The sequence below is a fragment of the Balaenoptera borealis genome (genome assembly GCF_965194805.1).
Source record: "Balaenoptera borealis genome assembly, chromosome: 12".
Classification (NCBI taxonomy): Eukaryota; Metazoa; Chordata; class Mammalia; order Artiodactyla; family Balaenopteridae; genus Balaenoptera; species Balaenoptera borealis.
The window spans coordinates 53,238,318-53,256,689 of NC_138869.1; the positions used below are offsets into that span (position 1 = coordinate 53,238,318).

The 18,372-nt window shown below is 35.9% G+C and overlaps 1 protein-coding gene across 6 annotated transcripts in view; it reads right to left on the bottom strand.

The window, feature by feature from the left end:
* The window catches only part of GOLGA4 (golgin A4), a 113,713-nt gene that overhangs the window by 42,261 nt on the left and 53,080 nt on the right, over positions 1–18,372 (bottom strand). For 5 of the 6 annotated variants that reach the window (XR_014232866.1, XR_014232868.1, XM_082348283.1 and 2 more), the window contains 6 exons: positions 17,369–17,467; positions 16,280–16,409; positions 14,621–14,808; positions 14,249–14,332; positions 11,902–12,049; positions 926–1,104 (listed from right to left, as the gene is read on the bottom strand). Coding sequence is in view for 3 of the 6 variants with exons in the window: in XM_082348283.1 (XP_082204409.1) it covers positions 926–1,104; positions 11,902–12,049; positions 14,249–14,332; positions 14,621–14,808; positions 16,280–16,409; positions 17,369–17,467 (828 nt within the window). In the remaining 3 variants the exon portion in view is untranslated. The remainder of the gene's footprint in view (positions 1–925; positions 1,105–11,901; positions 12,050–14,248; positions 14,333–14,620; positions 14,809–16,279; positions 16,410–17,368; positions 17,468–18,372) is intronic. The other variant, XR_014232867.1, reaches the window with a different exon arrangement.

Below are 18,372 nucleotides of genomic sequence, written 5' to 3' on the forward strand. Positions count from 1 at the left end.
TCTAATACATTGCTCATGGGGGGGGACATATTCTAATACATTGCTCATGAGTATAAACTGTCCTCCATTGAGCTTGTAGCAACTATCCAATAAGTATAAATACACGTAATTTTTTCCTAGATTCCACTTCTAGGAATCTATTCTAAAGAAACACAGATGTGAGCAAATACGATAAGGATATTCACAATTTCCAACAGTAAAAACTGAAAGGCTAAATATCCATCAGCAGAAGACTGATTAAATTATGAGCTATTCATACAATTAAGTCCTGAGCAGTCCTTAAAACAAATGGGGCATCATTATCAACTCAATTATAAAGAACAACCTCCAAGACAGATTATTAAGTGGAAAAGCAAAATACAGATCAGTAAAAATAACATGCCATCGTTTGTGTTTAAAAAAAAATAAAATAAAGAGACTCCCCCGGTGGTCCAGTGGTTAAGAATCCGCCTTCCAATGCAGGGGACGTGGGTTTGATCCCTGGATAGGGAACTAAGATCCCACATGCTGCGGGGCAACTAAGCCCACGTGCCGCGACTACTGAGCCTGCGCGCTCGCGCACCACAACTAGAGAGAAGCCTGCGCACCACGACGGAAGATCCTGCACGCCACAATGAAGATCCCACGTGCTGCAAGTAAGACCCAATGTAGCCAGATAAATAACTTAGTTAATTAATTAAAGAGAGGATTAGAAAACATAAGAGAGAAATTATATGCAGAGACTATCTCTGGGAAGTATAGCCAAAAAGGTACACATTCATTTCTCTATCAAAGTGCTTTTTTCCTATATCCTAAACATCATGAAATGATCAAGGTCTCAAACAAAATACAAATTAACTCTTCTTTACTATCAAAGATGTAGGAAAAGCATAAGACTTAAGTTTCAACACTGCCGTAGCCCATTTCAATCCAGAATTATTCTTACTTTCATTACATCAACCACCTCCTGTTTCACGTGGCCTAATTCTTGTTGAAGTCTGTTACGCTCCTCCTCACTTGTTTTTTCAATGGCTTTTATTTGCTCCTCCATTTCTGCTTTCATTTTTCTCCGTGCTTCTTCTGTTTTTTGGGCTGTACTCAAGGCTTTTTCAAGTTCCTCAAAAGCTATAATGAAAACAGCAGAAAACAAGTATCTCAAGAAATACTATCATTGAGCTAAAGTGTTTTACATTCAATTTATGGGAACTAAGAGCAGCAGTAGCAGAAGAGGTTAAAAAACTCATCACTGTTTTAAGCCAAGAGATATCTGAGTAGTTAAAAGCCACAGAAATGTCCAGTCACTGAAAGCAATTTGTCATTGAGTTCTGGATTCAGATCTTAAGATTGCTTATATGAACTTAAGCTCAGAAGTTAGAAAAAATATTAAATTACTAAAGATTGCCCACTCTCCCCACAAGTGTCCTTATGGATAGCAAATTCAAAGAAATGAAGACTTGTACCTACTTCTGTAGTATATAAGTCCAATTGCTTTTTTGTTTGTGATGCAGTTCTTATCTAATTATCTAATTATTATCAATTATCTAATAATTATCTAATTATTATCAATAATTAGGTAATACTATTGTATACTCACTAGGACATTTTTAAGAATGAAAAAATTATTCTTTGACTAATCTTATTTTTAAAAACCTCTTAACCATATGATAACAGCAGGGTTGGTTTTTTTTAAATATTTACTGTCTGAATCACATATTTAAACAATGTATTTTGATATGAAACCTACTACTTGTGTAAGTTTTGAATTAGTGTAGTTAACTAGAAAGAAATCTTTACCTGAGTCAACGTGTATAAAAAGGTACTACCAGCAGGGAGTTCTTGGGTGAAATAAGTAAGAATTCAGGCCCTTAAAAAACAATCATCTAGGCTAGAGTAGTAAGATCTTTAAGGACAGCTCACCCAGTATCAAACAAAATCAGATATGATGGGTGCAAGGGCTGGGTAACTTGACACCAAAAATATATGTGTGTGTGTTTATGTATATTTGTGTGTATATGCGTGTGTGTGTATATATGTATTTGTGTATGCATGGGTGCACTGCATATGTGTGCAAACATACACTTTCCCTCTCTCTCCCCTTCTTTCTCTCTCTACTGACAGAATAGTATCCTGTGAAAATCCTATGGCTATTATCATCCTAGACTATTTCCTTTAGTCCTCACAGACTAGAAGACACCAGACTTCCCTTTACCAAAGAGATGAACTATAAATAAAACATCAATTTTCAAGATGGGTTTTAATCCTTTTAAGAAACATATATCCAGAGGTGACAGTTCATTGACATGTGTAGTATTTTCACTCCCAGTGGTATAAGAAATGTGGAACTTCAACCTATGATATCTCATTTAAAAGCCCCTTTATTACCACAATTTGACTTAACAGACAGTGGTTTGGGCAAAGGAATTGCATACCTGAAGCAAACACGTATTCTAAAGCATTTTCTTAATGATGAACTGTAGTAGGTATAGAAAAAGGCAAGAGAAAGGTTGAATTCTGGTAACAACCGGGAAACACAACTTACTTTGCTCACTATGTTAAAAAACAAAAACAAAAAAAACAAAAACACTTCTCTGGCAACCATGTTTTTGATATTAAAAAAATCTACCCAATTTATTCATTTTATATGCGCAAAGTATAAAACTATAGCTCAAATAAGGTCTAAATTTCAAAGGCATATTAATTAGCTGAAATAATTTTTAAAGATTCCTACTCCAACTTTACTGATATTTGGCTGTAAACACCAAGATGATAATCCTTAGACATAAATATGTTGGTAAATAAAGTATTTAAAGGGAAATGCTCTTTGTTTTAGTTAGATATTCTTTTACTATAAATTCTGGTGTCAAGCATTAAGAAGCATCTCTTGCTAGGAATAAGAAATTAGTTTCCTAATTTCTCAAAAAGGAGTGGAGTAAGCTGATCAATTACAGGAAAGAAATTCTGTAACAGAATGCTTACTGCTTAGTTTGAGCTGAAGGTTTAAATCTGGGAAAGAAAAACATGGAAAAAAGGAATGACGATATTTTAAAATGCTTATTAGATGTCATCACAATCTTTTCCTTACTGCTAATATTCGGCATGTAAGATTGCACTTACATTAGCACTTCTAAGCACTTCACAGAAATATCTTAAATCAGGCTCTAGAGGACCTGAAGATAGTTTTGATATTCTTCCAGCAAGACAGGGTTTTAAATGAAAAACTTTTGTCAATTAAGCAAAATAAAACAAAACTGTACACAGTCAATACCAACTGAATTTTCATTGTTTTCTTTAAATTCCAGAATCCAATATAGTATAAAAATAGATGTAGTGCTCTCACTTTCTCAAATAACAACAAAAAAATCTATGCCACAAAGTTCCTATTTGGATATAATTTTCCAATAATTAACTTTTCTAACCATACTCAGTAAATTTTAGTATATTCTCCTATATTATATTCTAATTTTAGTGTTTAATCCTCCAAAATAGCTTTCCTAAGTCACTTGATTACCCATGATATAATGATTAAGGTAGGACAGATCTGGTTCCAAAGTTCTTTTCATCTAAATTTAATCCTTTCTTCCTACTTTCTGCCACCTTGTCAGAGAACCATATAATTTTATACCTAAAAAGACACCTTTCAGATGTCCTCATTCAAATGCAAGAACTGAGTCATCCAACTTCTCCTTCAGATGATAAATCAACTTAAATATACAGGATTTAAGGAACAATCCTTAACTTGCATTATTTTTTAAAACTAAGAATGCTGACATTGATCAAGCTCAGCTGAGCAATAATATACCTTACTAAACCAGAATTTCTGAACCAATCAATTACTGATGGCTTCTAACTCTCAACAAAATGCAGCATGTTATTATACCTCTGACAGACATACAAAAACTCACTGCTTTCCATCTCCATCTTGCTTTATGAAAATGTTAAGTCCCCCCAAAATAAAATAAAATTTTAAAGAGGCAATAAAACACATTTCTATATCCACATACAGAAAACTTATTTCAAACCCACTCTACACTCTACCACAAATGAAGCCACTTCCTTACAGGAAGTCTGCATCCAACAATGAGTCCCATTTCAATGTTGAAGGAGGATATACTGAGAGCTTACTTACTAACCAGAAACATCTCACCTTCTGATCTTGCAACCACTAGACATAGTAAAGTGGTGTCCTTAGCCTGTAATATTCTCAAGTGAATTCCCCACTCTTTCCAAAATAAAACTATGCTGGGTTTTTAATGTTGAGTACTAAAGAAGTATGTTCTGAATGTCTACATAATTTGTCTTCCAATTACCAACACAGGATAAGTGAGTGGGGAGAGAGAAAGCGTGCATCAGCCCCAGCTGACAAGTCTTCTGCCAACATGCAAGAGTGCACAGAGAAACCATGGTCACAGCACACATCAACAGGAAGGCTAAGCACGAACTGCCGCCAAATGTTGCAAGAACACGTTGTGTTCTTCCAAAGCAAAATTCAATGTATCTCAGGCAATTTTTGCTTTAAAAAAAAAAAAAACTTTGAAAATATTTCTAGAAAAAATTGAATGCACCTTAAGAATGGTCCTCTATCAGTTAAGAAAAACACAGGGCAGACCTTTTATTGCTGGCTCATCACTTTCCCCTTCAGATGAGGTTTACTCATGTCCATGGGAATTATGAAAATGGACAAATGCTCACTATATGAGTTACATGAGAAAGGGTGGCAATCTACAGCTCAATAATCCAACCATTCATTCATCATATATTTATTAGATGTTTGACATCTGCCAAGCATATGTTAGGCATTGGGTGATATAAAGAAAATATTTCACAAAAAGACAGTTGAAGTAATAAGGCAGGCGGGGGGTGGGGGAGAGGTGTATAACAGAACTAATCGTCAGGCTAAGCTAGGAAGAATGTGGCATTTGCTTTTGCCACTTCACTGTCTTTCCCCCTCCTCATCCTCAACGTCCTAACCAATCATAATAAATAACCAATGCCGGAATTCTGAGATTCTAGGCAGCATTACTGTTTTGTTGCACTGTCCCAGGGAACACTTTACTGTAAAAATAACAAGACCCACTCTACTCCCCCTGCAGGGAAGAAGCAAAGAGGCAGAAATGTGGAAAGGCTGCCACCTCTAGATTAAAAAGCTAATTAATAACATCAAGAATGAATAAGTAAGCCAGTGCTTATTTCTTTATCCCAGCAAAAAAGCTGCTAAAATGCATGTGATATAAAACCAAAAAAACACAGCTAGTACTATGAAATGAATGAAATGCAAATTAACAGAAAAAAACAACAAAAAGATTTATCAGAATTCCCATCCAATCATCAAGTGTCTTGTGAATAAAAGCAAAAGTCTAGAGCAGCAGTTTTCAAAGTGTGGTCCACAAATCCTAGGGTCATGAGACCCTTTCTGAGGGTCTATGAGGTCCTCCTGTTTCTAGATACACATCTGCATCAGGGCAGATGTTCTTCATATATTTTAACCAAGATAATATATCACAACAGATTGAATGTAGAAACAGGCATGAAAATCCCGCTATCTTCTATTAAGCCAAACAATAAGATAAGGAAAAATGTAAAATAATGCCATTCTTCACACTAAATTGTTTTGGGAAATATGGGTAATTTTCATAAAAGTACTCAATACTTATATGTAATAGGTTTATAATTGTTATTTTAAAATGAACTTTAAAAAAATTTCTTAGTTTTAATTTCTAATATAATAAATATCAATCCATATAACCCACACAAACAAATACTCTCTGGAAACCTCAGTAAGCTTTAAGAGTGTAAGGAGATCCCTGTGATTAAAAAGTTTGAAAACCACTGGTCTAGAGTTTACATAAATGAAAATAAAATAATGCTACCACCCAGTGGCATAAACCAGATATTGCAATACTTATAAGTTGGGGCCTTCAGAAATTTAATAAATATCACATGTGCAATGGAAATCTACTTTTCAAGCCACTTCCCAAAATACATAACAGGATTCACTCTAAGGATTAACTATGCTTTGACCTTTAAAATTTTTACAGATCTATCCAAATTTCATGCACTCCTTACATTAACCATGCAAATTTAACTATCAAATACTTTGAAAACATCAGGATGATCTTGAAAAATATTAGGCTAAAGCTAAGTAAATTTAATTAAATGGAAAATATGATTCTGTAGCAAAGAAATGTGTTCCTCTAGTTGCTGGTGCTTTCCAGTAACAGTGACATTTCCAGGGACATAAATAAGTGCAGGCTGACAATGACTTTCTAAAGGTATGTATGTACAGCTACTATTGTAGAAATGTATCAATCACCTACAAATACACGACTACGAAATAAAAAACCTATATTAAATTAAAATCTAATTCCATTTAAAATAATAAAATTTTCCAACAGGTGTTCATTCAGTGCCAAAATGTGTACATACTACTCACCTAACATGGCATACTTAAATTCAACTTTAATTCATACTCTTTTGCCTGAGAAACATGGAATTTTCTTTGTAAAGCTTATTCTAAGTACCCATGATAAGAAAAAACAGCCCTTACCCCAGTCCTGTTCATACAAGGCTTGGGAAAGGCACCATGATTCACTTATTGGCATGTGTGGATGCACAAAAATAAGATGTTTTGTGAGACTTAAGACTCCAAGAAAACTCTGTTACATAAATTATCAACAACTAACAAAGCACTTAAATACACATGTGATTTTTGTTTGTTATATAAATATGCATAAATCTTATACATTATTTAAAAATAAACTCTATTCTAAAGGGTCCTTCAAATAAATGTTCCACTGAATGTCTTTGGTATACCAGGTCTGTACTATACAAATGAAAAAGAAACTTATTTCCTGCACAAACACAACATGACAATAAAAAAGCAAAGAATGTTGTGAATTAATCTACATTTTAAAATGCAGCCAATCATATAAAACACAGAACTTCAGCAAAGACAGGGTACATGAAAGGGAAACAGGGTTTACAAAAGTCAGTGCACTCTGGAAACTTTCCTAATCCGAGCAGAGTATTTTATTCATTTTGCACAGTTGTGGGCAAGAACATTTTAAGGACAGGGTATTAATACTATGATATGGGTTCTTTTTTGTAATGGCTATATTTAAATCTCTTAAAGGCAATTAATAAAAAAGACTAAAAGTCTATCGGTAAGACTTTATCCGGAGAAACAATTCAAGGATGGAATAAGCTGTATTACAAAGTTGTTATAGTATTCTTCAGAAAAGTGAAAGTAGAAAATAATCTAGGTGCTGATCAATAGGGAGATGGTTAATGATGTACATGCATTCTGACAAAGCCATTAAAATGTTAGTACTTTAGCAACAAGTAAAACTACTCCTAATATAATGTTAAATAAAGAAAAAGGAGCATACAAAATTATATGGACAATTATGATTACAATCGTATAAAACAAGGATTGAGAAAAGACTAAATGGAAGTGTACTGAAACAACAGCAACGTGCTTTCATTTCCTCTGTTTTCCAATTTTTGGGTAATATACTACATTAATGATTAGCCAGCTACTCTCCCTCCTATCCCAGGTAAAACATACACACACATGCACACAAAGAATACCCAAGACCTAGCGTGAACTTTAGCAGCATTAACATTCTGCACGGGTGCTGCATTGAAGAGGTAATATTCTAGACAATCAGTAATAATACCTAGTACCTAAAAAAGCACCATCACATACTTAAGCTGAATCACCAGAATTCTCCAAATTTAAAATCTGGTTGCTTGAAGATATGACCATCTGTTTTTAAGTAACACCTAGAAAGGAATACTATCAACAGCTGTAGTAAAATGCTTGTAACAAATATATTTATTTTTGGTTTTCTTTATTCACTGAAATAATTTTAACAAAAGTGCTATAGTATTGTACTTTAGAAAACATGCCTACCAGTTCCACTGTAGAGTAGAGTAAGTACTACAAGCTGATACAGCATCAAGTAGGCATGTTACCATATTCCCATAGCCTTGGTATTTTATGACAGAACTATTCTTTTTAAAATCAGAGACACTCAGATTTCCTTTGTCCTCCAACATATGAGAAGCATCACAGTTTGTCTAGAAAAAATATGAGAAGCAGTGCAATAGACTGTTTTCTAAGAAAAGTAGTGAGGAATGTATTTGAGCCACATTTTGATCTCCAGAATAAGTGAGCCCCCAAAAGTAGCTATTTGTCTACTAATATCCACATGTCAAGAACTGCTAAATATATGAGTTAAGTTTTTTACAATCAAAAATGCATTAGGAGAGTTCAGATCCTTTGATAATTATTTTATGTAGACACATTTACTTCTAAAAACCTTAACAACCACAAACTTTAATGTTAGTGTTTCCTTCACATGGCCAGCTCTTATGTGTTTTTTAGCCTTTGAATTTTAAATCTAAGAAAGAGAAAGACAAATATTTAACAGAGCAATTGAATTCTCCAAGAGCCAAATGATGTTTATAAAAATTTATGAAAACTCTATTTCCTTTACAAAGACCTTTTCTTACTTATAGTACTAAATTGGGACTTTTCTGTCAACTGGCATATGCGTTTTATATTTGAACTAAGAATCACATTATATTAGAACAATTCTGTTCAGACTTAAACTAAAGCCATTAGATGAAATTCAGTTGATGCACAAAACTAACTTTCATTATAGATTTAAAGGGCAACATCTTCAATATCGAATCAGTCTGTTACAACTTTCTATCATAAACCTCAATAATTACGACTACAAATATAATTTTGAAAATATCTATAAAAGCACTCATAACTGTGTTATCCAAAGACTTTCCAAAATAAATATATCTATTAAATAACTGTAAATCTTAATTCTCTCTTTAAGTATTTATTAACTTTAAATATTTTGACAGTATTATTAACAGATAAGTTTCTCAACTTATAGGCTATGAAATATTACAAAAATATAGTTTTATGAAAATCACATTTAAAGACAAAATACATAAGAGGTACAATCTACCATGCATAAAATAAATAAGGTACAAAGATATATTGTACACCACAAGAAATACAGCCAATGTTTTGTAATAACTATAAATGGAGTATAACCTTTAAAAATTGTGAATCACTATGTTGTACACCTGAAACATGTAATATTGTACACCAACTATACCTCAATTGTAAAAATAAATAAATAAAGACAAAATACATCTGTGTTTTGGAGAAGCAAGAGAAGGAAGACTGTATTACAAAAGAGTTGACTGGAACAGCAGCCTGGGAAATTTTTACCTTACATATGAATTAACTGTATTATTTTGTCTGCCTTTTTATCAATCATGTGCCCCTTTTTACTTGTTATTCATGGGTTTCTACCTCCTCACAAGATGCACCTCAATTTTAAAAGGAAATGTAATCCCTGACCAGCATTATTTTCTCTCAGCTGGCTACAAGAGTCAACAAAAGCAGTCCTAAAAATGAAAAGGCTTGACATGAGAAGCTGAGACTCTGCATTAGGTTTTCTGCTCACGGAAAGCAAACCTGTTTAACAGCATCTCACGAGTCTACAGCTGCTTCAGTGAAGTCTTTAGAGATTAGAATCTGAGAGATTCTACCTATTAATGCTCTCTGAAGGGAAATCTTAGGCTTTGGGGGAGCAAATTTCTAAATTTCCCAGCCACTTGTCAATAAAACAACTAGGGCTTCCCTGGTGGCACAGTGGTTGAGAGTCCGCCTGCCAATGCAGGGGACGTGCGTTCGAGCCCTGGTCCGGGAGGATCCCACATGCCGTGGAGCAACGGAGCCTGTGCGCCACGGCTGCCGGGCCTGTGTTCTAGAGCCCATGCTCCACAACAAGAGGAGCCACCACAATGAGAGGCCCGTGCACTGCAAAGAAGAGTGGCCCCTGCTCACCACAGCTGGGGAGAGCCCATGTGCAGCAGCGAAGACCCAACACAGCCAAAAATAAATAATAAATAAATAAATAAATAAATTTATTTAAAAATAAATAAATAAAAAAATTTTAAAAATAAATAAAACAACTATAAGGAGATGAGGAGATATTTATGAGCACAACCAACTGCCTCTCTTATCCAGACCCATTCCTTTCCTTAAACCTTACACTCTGGTTTCTAAAATCATTTCTGAAACTGCACCCTGGGAATCAAATCCTCATGCAAATTAAAAGACATTTAAAAAATCTTCATCCTACCTCCCCCACTTTTGGAAATGCCTCCTATATTCCCCCAGAAGCATAAGTATCCGCAATTCCTCTGACTTCTCAGGTTACTTTTTTTGTTCTCATTTATGTCTCTTTGCCAAACTCAGTATCTCTGTGTTAACAGCATAGGCTCTGGACTCAAAATGCCCAGATTCAAATACTGACTATACATTTACTCTCTGTGGGTGAATGTAAGCAAGTTACTTAACTTCTATGTTCCTACGTTTTCTTGTCTCCTTTCTTATTTGTGAAATGAGGATAATAGTAATACCCAAGTCATAGAAATTTTGAGGATTAAATACAAATACATACACAAGTGAATACGAGCAAAGCATTCATGACAGAGCCTTGCATAAAGTAAGTGCTGGCTATTAGTAGCAGCAGCCGCTAAGGCTACCACCGCTTCTACTACCAGTAAAACAATCTTTCAGAGAAATCAGCCTCTTCTACAGATCGAACCATAGGCTTCAACCTTAGGCTAACAACTCCTAAAAGATGTTCCGATTTTTTATTTCCAAATTCCTACAGGTCAATTCCATCTGGAAACCTCATGATAGGGCCAAATTCAAAGAATCTAAGCAAACTCACCATTTCACTCTATTCCTCAGTGTTCCCATTTAGACTTCCTATTCTGACTTCACCTGATTCATTCGGTCTCCTAACCTTAAAACTCTGGCGTCATCTTGGACTCCTACTTTTCTTCTGCCCCTCCAAGTTAACTGGATACCAAATTCTGCAAATTTGACTCTTCCTCTCCTTCCCAGACCCACCATCCTAGTCAAGGTGGCCAAAGCTCTCAGTTCCCAAAGCCTGTATTTCTACCCTTGCCTTTAGGTTTGACTTTCCACTTCATTTCTTTTCTACATACAACACTGGCTTCCATCACATTATGCTTTCCTATTACTGGTTTCCTTGTTTACCAAAGTCTAAAATTAGCTACTCACTTTTACAGACGTTAACAGTCAGTTCCTTCACAATCCAACTTCGTTTCCCACTTCAGCAAGAATGGTTTCCAGTTGACACACACACCCCCTATGGTCACTGGGCCCGTTTATGATCTTAAATTTGAAATATGTGCTGCCCCCATCTCTCTGTTTAGGCCCCTTCTATTCATTATCTGAGGCCCAAGTCAACTCACATCCTCACTAACCTGAAGGCACCAGTTCACCCTGCTCTCTCCTCTTTCTAGCATCTCTACTTTCTTTCCGAGCATTATTCAGTATCATACCTTGCTGAATACTGGTCTCTACACTTTACAGTCTAGCATTTATTGGGTCAAAACATAATGCAGTTATGTATAACACTGAATTATTCCAACATTCTCTTAAAAAGCAGACTACATCTTATACTTTTTATTTACCCTAGAGCATCCAAAATGTAGCAGTTATTTAATATGTACCATGCTGTGCCTACCTGGGGAGTCTCAAAGTTGTAAACCTGAATTTTGATAGTCTAAGGCAGTGGTCAGCAAACATTTTCTATAAAAGGCCAGATAATAAATACTTTAGGCCTTGCAGGGCTCTACATAAACAGGCCAGGCATGGGCTGCATTTTACCCATAGGCCATAGTTTACCAACCCCTGTCTCTTCTGAGGAACAGTCCCAGTGTCTTTATAAAGAGTCTCTACAGTTAAATATTTTTATCGATATTTAACTAATTTTTCTAAATGTTGGTTGGTCAAGCACTTTACATGACTTTTGATTTCTAACATAAAACAAGTAACCCCTGAGTTCTTACCAGCTCTTTCAGATTTTTCTTTCTGTTCCCGTAATTCCTCTCCCTGGCTAGTCATCTGCTTGATGCGACTACGAAGTTGGGCAATTTCTTCTTCTTTGATTTCCAGGGTTTCATGCATCTGACGTTTTGTCTCTGCTATTACCATCCCCTAAACAGAAGTGCAGACTCTAAAGCGTCTGTGTAACAAAACTGCATTATCAATAGCACATATCAAACTTACTTTAAAGGGCAGAAAACATAATGTCTCTTACTAAGTACAACATACGAATTATTTTAGTATTTCACAAACTGAAGTCTGTGTCCTGTGTATATACTACACTATATACTACAATAACTTCAGTTACCTGGCATATCAGCGTGTTCTTAATATAAAAAATTATTTTAATAATAACTTTAATCTTTTAATTATTAACAACACATTTTAGTTAAAAGATTTATTTTATAATCTTTATAAATGTTTACTATAATTTTCCCTATCTTAGTAAACAGTTTACATTGAACAAAATATAGCCATTAGTACTTGGCTCAGAACCAGTCATGAACTACAATTATTGAACTGCGCTGTAACATGGGGAAAGCCCCAGAGGCTGCTGAGAGTATAAGGTTACTGCTGCCACACTGCATGGACCAAGACTGCGGTACAGAGCTACCTGGTTTTTCTCTTTCCTCTTGTGACAGTCTCTGGTCCCAACACCACTCCTTATTACTGTCAGTGAGGCATTCCTCCAATTTGCTAATTGCTACTGTCTTCCCACTCTCTGGATAATCTACACAAGAAATGAAGGTCGCTAGGGGGAAAATATAATCAAATAGTATATATTAAATCAGTCATTTGCAACTAACAAAAAATGGGTGGTTCAACTTGTTTCTTGAAACATAAGACTCTATGACAGCTATTTTATGATATTAAGCAGAGTATTACCTTACTTCCAGGGTTTGTCAACCCTTGCTTTAGGGTATGACTCTTTCAGATGGCTAATATTAATGAACAGATTAAAAACCAGGTAAGTGGGGCATTATTATACAAAATTCCAAAAGAAAATTGTGGGCCTTCAGTTTCTTCAAAAACCAAAGCACAATGGAAAAAAAGAGAGAGAGAGAGAGAGAGAGAGGTGGAATCTATAGATTAAAAGAAGTCTTAAGAGTCACATCAACCGACTGTAATGAAAGAACCTCATTTGGATCCTGATTCATAAAAATGGGAAAGAAATGTATGAGACAAAAGGGAAAATCTGAAACTGTCTAGGTAGTTGATTGTACTAAGGAATTGCTATTAAATTTTTAGATGTGATCATGATAATGTGGTTATATTTTTATTTAAAAAAAGACCTTTATTTTAAATATACATTAAAATACTTATGGAAGAAATGATAAGATTTCTTAGATTTGCTCTAAAACAATCCTGGGATGAGGGTACTGGGGGCTGGGAATGTACAGATGAAACAAAATTAGCCAGGAGATGTTAACTGTTGAAGTTGGGTGATGGGTTCATAGGAATTCCTTTTATTAATCTTTGTACTTTTGTAAATGTTTTAAGTTTTTCATAATAAAAAGTTTTTTGTTTTTTTTTTTTAAAGAGGGCCTTCATGAAGTTTATGGAATAGAATCCAGCAAAATGAATAGGATGAAAAAACTGCCAATATATTTCAATAGCAGAACAGCTCTAACATGTTCTTAATTACATGGCCACTTAAAATACTGCAGCTATAATGTACCATATTAAAGAACACGGTGGATGGTGTGGAACTAACTGGAAGCTACTTTTAAAAAAAGGACCCACGAACCCAGTGCTGAAAGGCTTTGGTCAAAACTGTTTTGCCCATGAATTTTTTAGCTGTCTTTGCTTCCATTGCTAAAGTTTCTGTTCCAACTCTAAACTGCCAATCTCACCTATACATTCTAAAGTTTATTTGCAGAAATTTCTGTTTACGCTAACATATACATTACCACTTCTTTACTTTTTAGGCAATTTATCTGTGAGATTAATCTGTTTCCATTATATTTGAAAGATAATACTTATATTATTCACATTTAGCAATGGCTTAACTGTAAATAATTTAACTTTTCTCTAAAAAGTAGTTATGTTCTGTAAACAGATTTCTTTTGCAACAGTATTCTAATCTATAAATCAAAATGCTGACTGGGATCAAGAAATCAGATTCAGCTTCACATGATACAAAACTAATGCTAATGGTTATATAAATCTAGAAATTAAAACAAAAAGATTTTTCATGGAAGCAGCTGTAATAATTTTGGAAAGCAGAAGTCTGAATGCTTCCAATTGCTTCCAAAAATGAATTGGGGTGCCCCTTGACAAATTTTAGTATCATAAGTTTTGTTGTTTTACCTTATCTTGTTCAAGCTGTTCAATTAAGTTCTTTGCATCACGCAACTGAGTGATAAGTTTAGTCTTCTCAGCCATATGAAGCTCCTAAAAAAATTTTAAAAGTTCATTTCCATCTCTAATAAAGCTTCTCCTCATATGAGAACTCTAAACATTTTCTCTAATTTGAATACTCCTACAAGTCTAATAGGAGAAGAGAACACAGGATGTGTCAAAAGGATGGTAAATGCTATGAAGCCCAGGGCACTCAGGAGCCCTTTCCATGCTGTCTACGGAGGAAGGGGGAAGGCTTTCCAGAGGAGGTGCAGGCCACGCTGGGGCCTATGTATCTAGCATCACAGGGCTGCGTTAAACCACAATCATTTTCTCTTTTACCTTCATCTTTTCTAGTTCTTGAAGTCTTTCATCTAGTTGCTCTTGCAGGGCTTCTTTTTCACTGGTTAACAGCATACATTGTTCCTTATGCGACCGAATGGTTTCCTTACAGCGCTGCAGTAGATTCTCTTGACGCTTAACTCTTTGCTGAAGTATTTCCAGTGTTTTAGCAGAAGCTCCATCTCCCACTATTAATAAAGCAGCATAAGCAGGGGCAGTCAGTGAGGAATCTAAGGGCTCCCTGGGAACAGCTACTCTGTTAGTGCACAGGACTGTATTCTCATTCCAACACTCTGCTATACTCTGAGCCAGATTGAGAAGAGAGGGGTGCCCTTCCAAACCTCTACTCTGCCACTATTTGTGTGATCTGCTGCTAAAGAAGCTGTGTAGTACATTCACCTCTTCTTCTGTGGTTCAACCCCAACCCAAATGGCACAAAACACTCAAGAGTTAACTAACGTTAACTGAATCCACCCTCCTTCAAAGACAGTTTGATGACCATCTTTTGCTATTTACAAGTGCCTCCCATGTCTTAGCGCCAATCCCCAAAGGATCACTAAAGTATTCCTTCCAAAGCATTCTAATCTCATCCAGAGAGGAGTTCTGGCAAGTACAGCTTTCTCCATCTCCTTACATTTATGACATAGCCCAGGGGTGTTTCAGGAGCCCTTACAGGTTGGTTGCTCAGATAAATGGCTGCTCAGCACCTGACTCCAGCACTGGCTGGACCAGAAGTTTATCACAAATCTCTTTGTGATAAAGCTAGTAAATAAAAAGTGGGAAGTTTACTAAATAGGTACCACAAAGCCTCAAAGAATAGGGAGGGCTACAATTGGATTTTAAAACATAATTTAACTATTCCTTCTTTTACAATTACAATAATAGGGCAAATATTGGCATCTTTGAATGTAGAAATACATAAGCAATAATACTTAAAAACTAAAAGAGACAAATAGTGACAAAGAGCATATTCCTTAATCTTGAGCAGACTTAACCTTTTTGTATGAAATCTAGCTACTATATCAGTGAAACAGTATAATATAATGCATTTCAATTACAATGAAAATGTGGTGCTACTCACAGACTTTCAAGTGTCAAAACAATTACTCACTTTCTCCTGGAAAACAATAAACAAAGAGCCCAAAAAACCATCAAAACTCTTGCATCTGCTAAAAACAGGTCCAAAATGGAGGCTTAAGCTAAGCCCCACATCACCAAACTGAGACTTAATTACAGTTTCAGCCTCTCCCAGAAATGGAATCTGAAACCAGTCCATCAGGAATCACCTGGTCAACACTAGGGAGGTCACATGCCTGACAGACCCCTGCATCCCCTAAAGGAAAGGGACCTTGTCACAATCAATCCACTTTTTGCTACTATAACTTCCTTGTCCCACTCCCTTCTGCCTGTGAAAGTCTTTCATTTTGTACAGCTCCCAGGAGTTCTTTTCTATCTGCTAGAAGGGGTACTGCCTGATTCATGAATGGTCTAATTAAGTCAATAAGATCTTTAAAATTGACTCAGTTGAATCTTTCTGGAAATATTAGGGTCAGGGACACTTTACTTCTACCTCAGTCCATGTCTACTACTTCCTGCCCTAGAATCACTCACCATCCTCCTCTAGTTTTTAACATAACCTTCTGACAAGCTGAAGCTTACCTACTGGCTCTACATCACCATCTGTGTTCTCTTTAGTGATGCCTTCAGCCTCTGGTTCCATCTGCGAGAGTGGTTTTGGTAAATCAGCATTCATTGGGCCATTTCGTAACCGCTGTTTCAGCAAAGAAACCTAAAATAAAAAAATGTCCTTCATTAGAAAAAAACCAAGAGAAACTTTGGCAGTAGTGCTTTCCTTGAAACAGAGAAGGAATAGAGTAAAAGATACCCTTTTTGCTATAATGGGGAGGGGGGGAAATCAAAATAAAAAATTTACTCCCAATGCTGCTGATTTTGATATTTGCTATTTTCAATGATAATGATAGCTTAGCCAGAAGATACAATAAATCAAAAATTATCCTTAAGGGGCTTCCCTGGTGGCGCAGTGGTTGAGAATCTGCCTGCCAATGCAGGGGACACGAGTTCGAGCCCTGGTCTGGGAAGATCCCACATGCCGCGGAGCAACTAGGCCCGTGAGCCACAATTACTGAGCCTGCGCGTCTGGAGCCTGTGCTCCGCAACAAGAGAGGCCGCGATAGTGAGAGGCCCGCGCACCGCGATGAAGAGTGGCCCCCACTTGCTGCAACTAGAGAAAACCCTCACACAGAAACGAAGACCCAGCACAGCCATAAATAAATAAATTAAAAAAAAAAAAAAAAAAGCCAGACCGTTAGCTCTTAAAAAAAAAAAAAAATTATCCTTAAAATTAATTGAGGAAAAGCAAAGAGTTTTAAAAATCGGCCATTTGGGGACTTGCTGGTGGTCCAGTGGTTAAGAATCCGCCTTCCAATGCAGGGGATGCGGGTTCGATCCCTGGTAAGGGAACTAAGATCCCACGTGCCGCAGGGCAACTAAGCCCGCACGCTCTGAAGCCAACGAGCCACAACTAGAGAGAAGCTCGCACGCCACAACGAAAGATCCTGCGTGCTGCAATGAAGATCCCGTGTGCTGCAACTAAGACTCGATGCAGCCAAATAAATAAATAAATAAATGTTTTAAAAGGCCATTTTTTAAACATCTGGAACCTATTAGATATTCCATCAAAACCCCTTTATTTTTCTTTATCCAAAAATTCCACACTTCTTTTTTTACCTGAGTCTGAAGGACACTGATATACTGATCTTTTTCCTCTAAAGATGCATCAAACTCCTCTTGGAGATGTTTTTTTGCTTGCTGGTCCATCTGGAGCTCCTAAAACGTAAACGATTCATAAGCAGTTTTCAGTATAAAACAAAAAATACAAACCTGAAATTTTCAAAGTTTAAAAACTCATCAATCCAGATTTGCATTACTCTTAAGGTAAGGTAAGAGCAACAATAATTAAAGAATAATCAGCATTTAAAACACTAGTACTTACCCCAACAAATAATTCTATTCCTTAAAGAATATGAAAATCCAAGAAGAAAAAGTATACTTATAGATCTGTAATCACTGCTGAATTGATAATTATGTAGAGAGGATTAAAAAAATTAGTTACTTAAGATAAAGGTAAAATTTTATCCTACTTTAAGACATCTTACTGCTTGTGCTATCTTATATTCACTTGATCTAAAACAGAATTGTTATATACTAAATAGATAATCAATAGAACCTTCCTCCTCCCAATACATGAAAGTGATCAACAGTCAAAATCAGAAGCCTCCTCAAATGAAAAGGTTGACCTAGTTGATCACCAAACAGTGAAATTTCAACTTCCTGACATGCTGCTTTCCTTAAGTCATTAATGAGCCTCCCTAACTAAATCCAATGGTCTTTACCTCTCCACTACACCAGTCACTAATAATCACCTCCTCAACTGAGGTACCTGCTTTCTGCGGCTTAAGGGCTCCTACCTATATTCCTATCTCTCAGAGTTTCCACTGTGCCCTTCACTGATTCTCTCGGCAAATATCCCTCTGGGCTCAGTTCTGTGTCCTCAGAGCTTCTCCCTTACACTTGCTCCATTAGAATGTTGCAGATTAACACCTGGAACATAGTGGATATCCCATCAAAACCCCACAGTTTTTCTGGGATTCCTACTTTTCTAATTCTCTAAGCTCAAAATATTCAAAGTCACATTTTACTTATCTTTTGTTGACCTCTGCACATAACCAAAT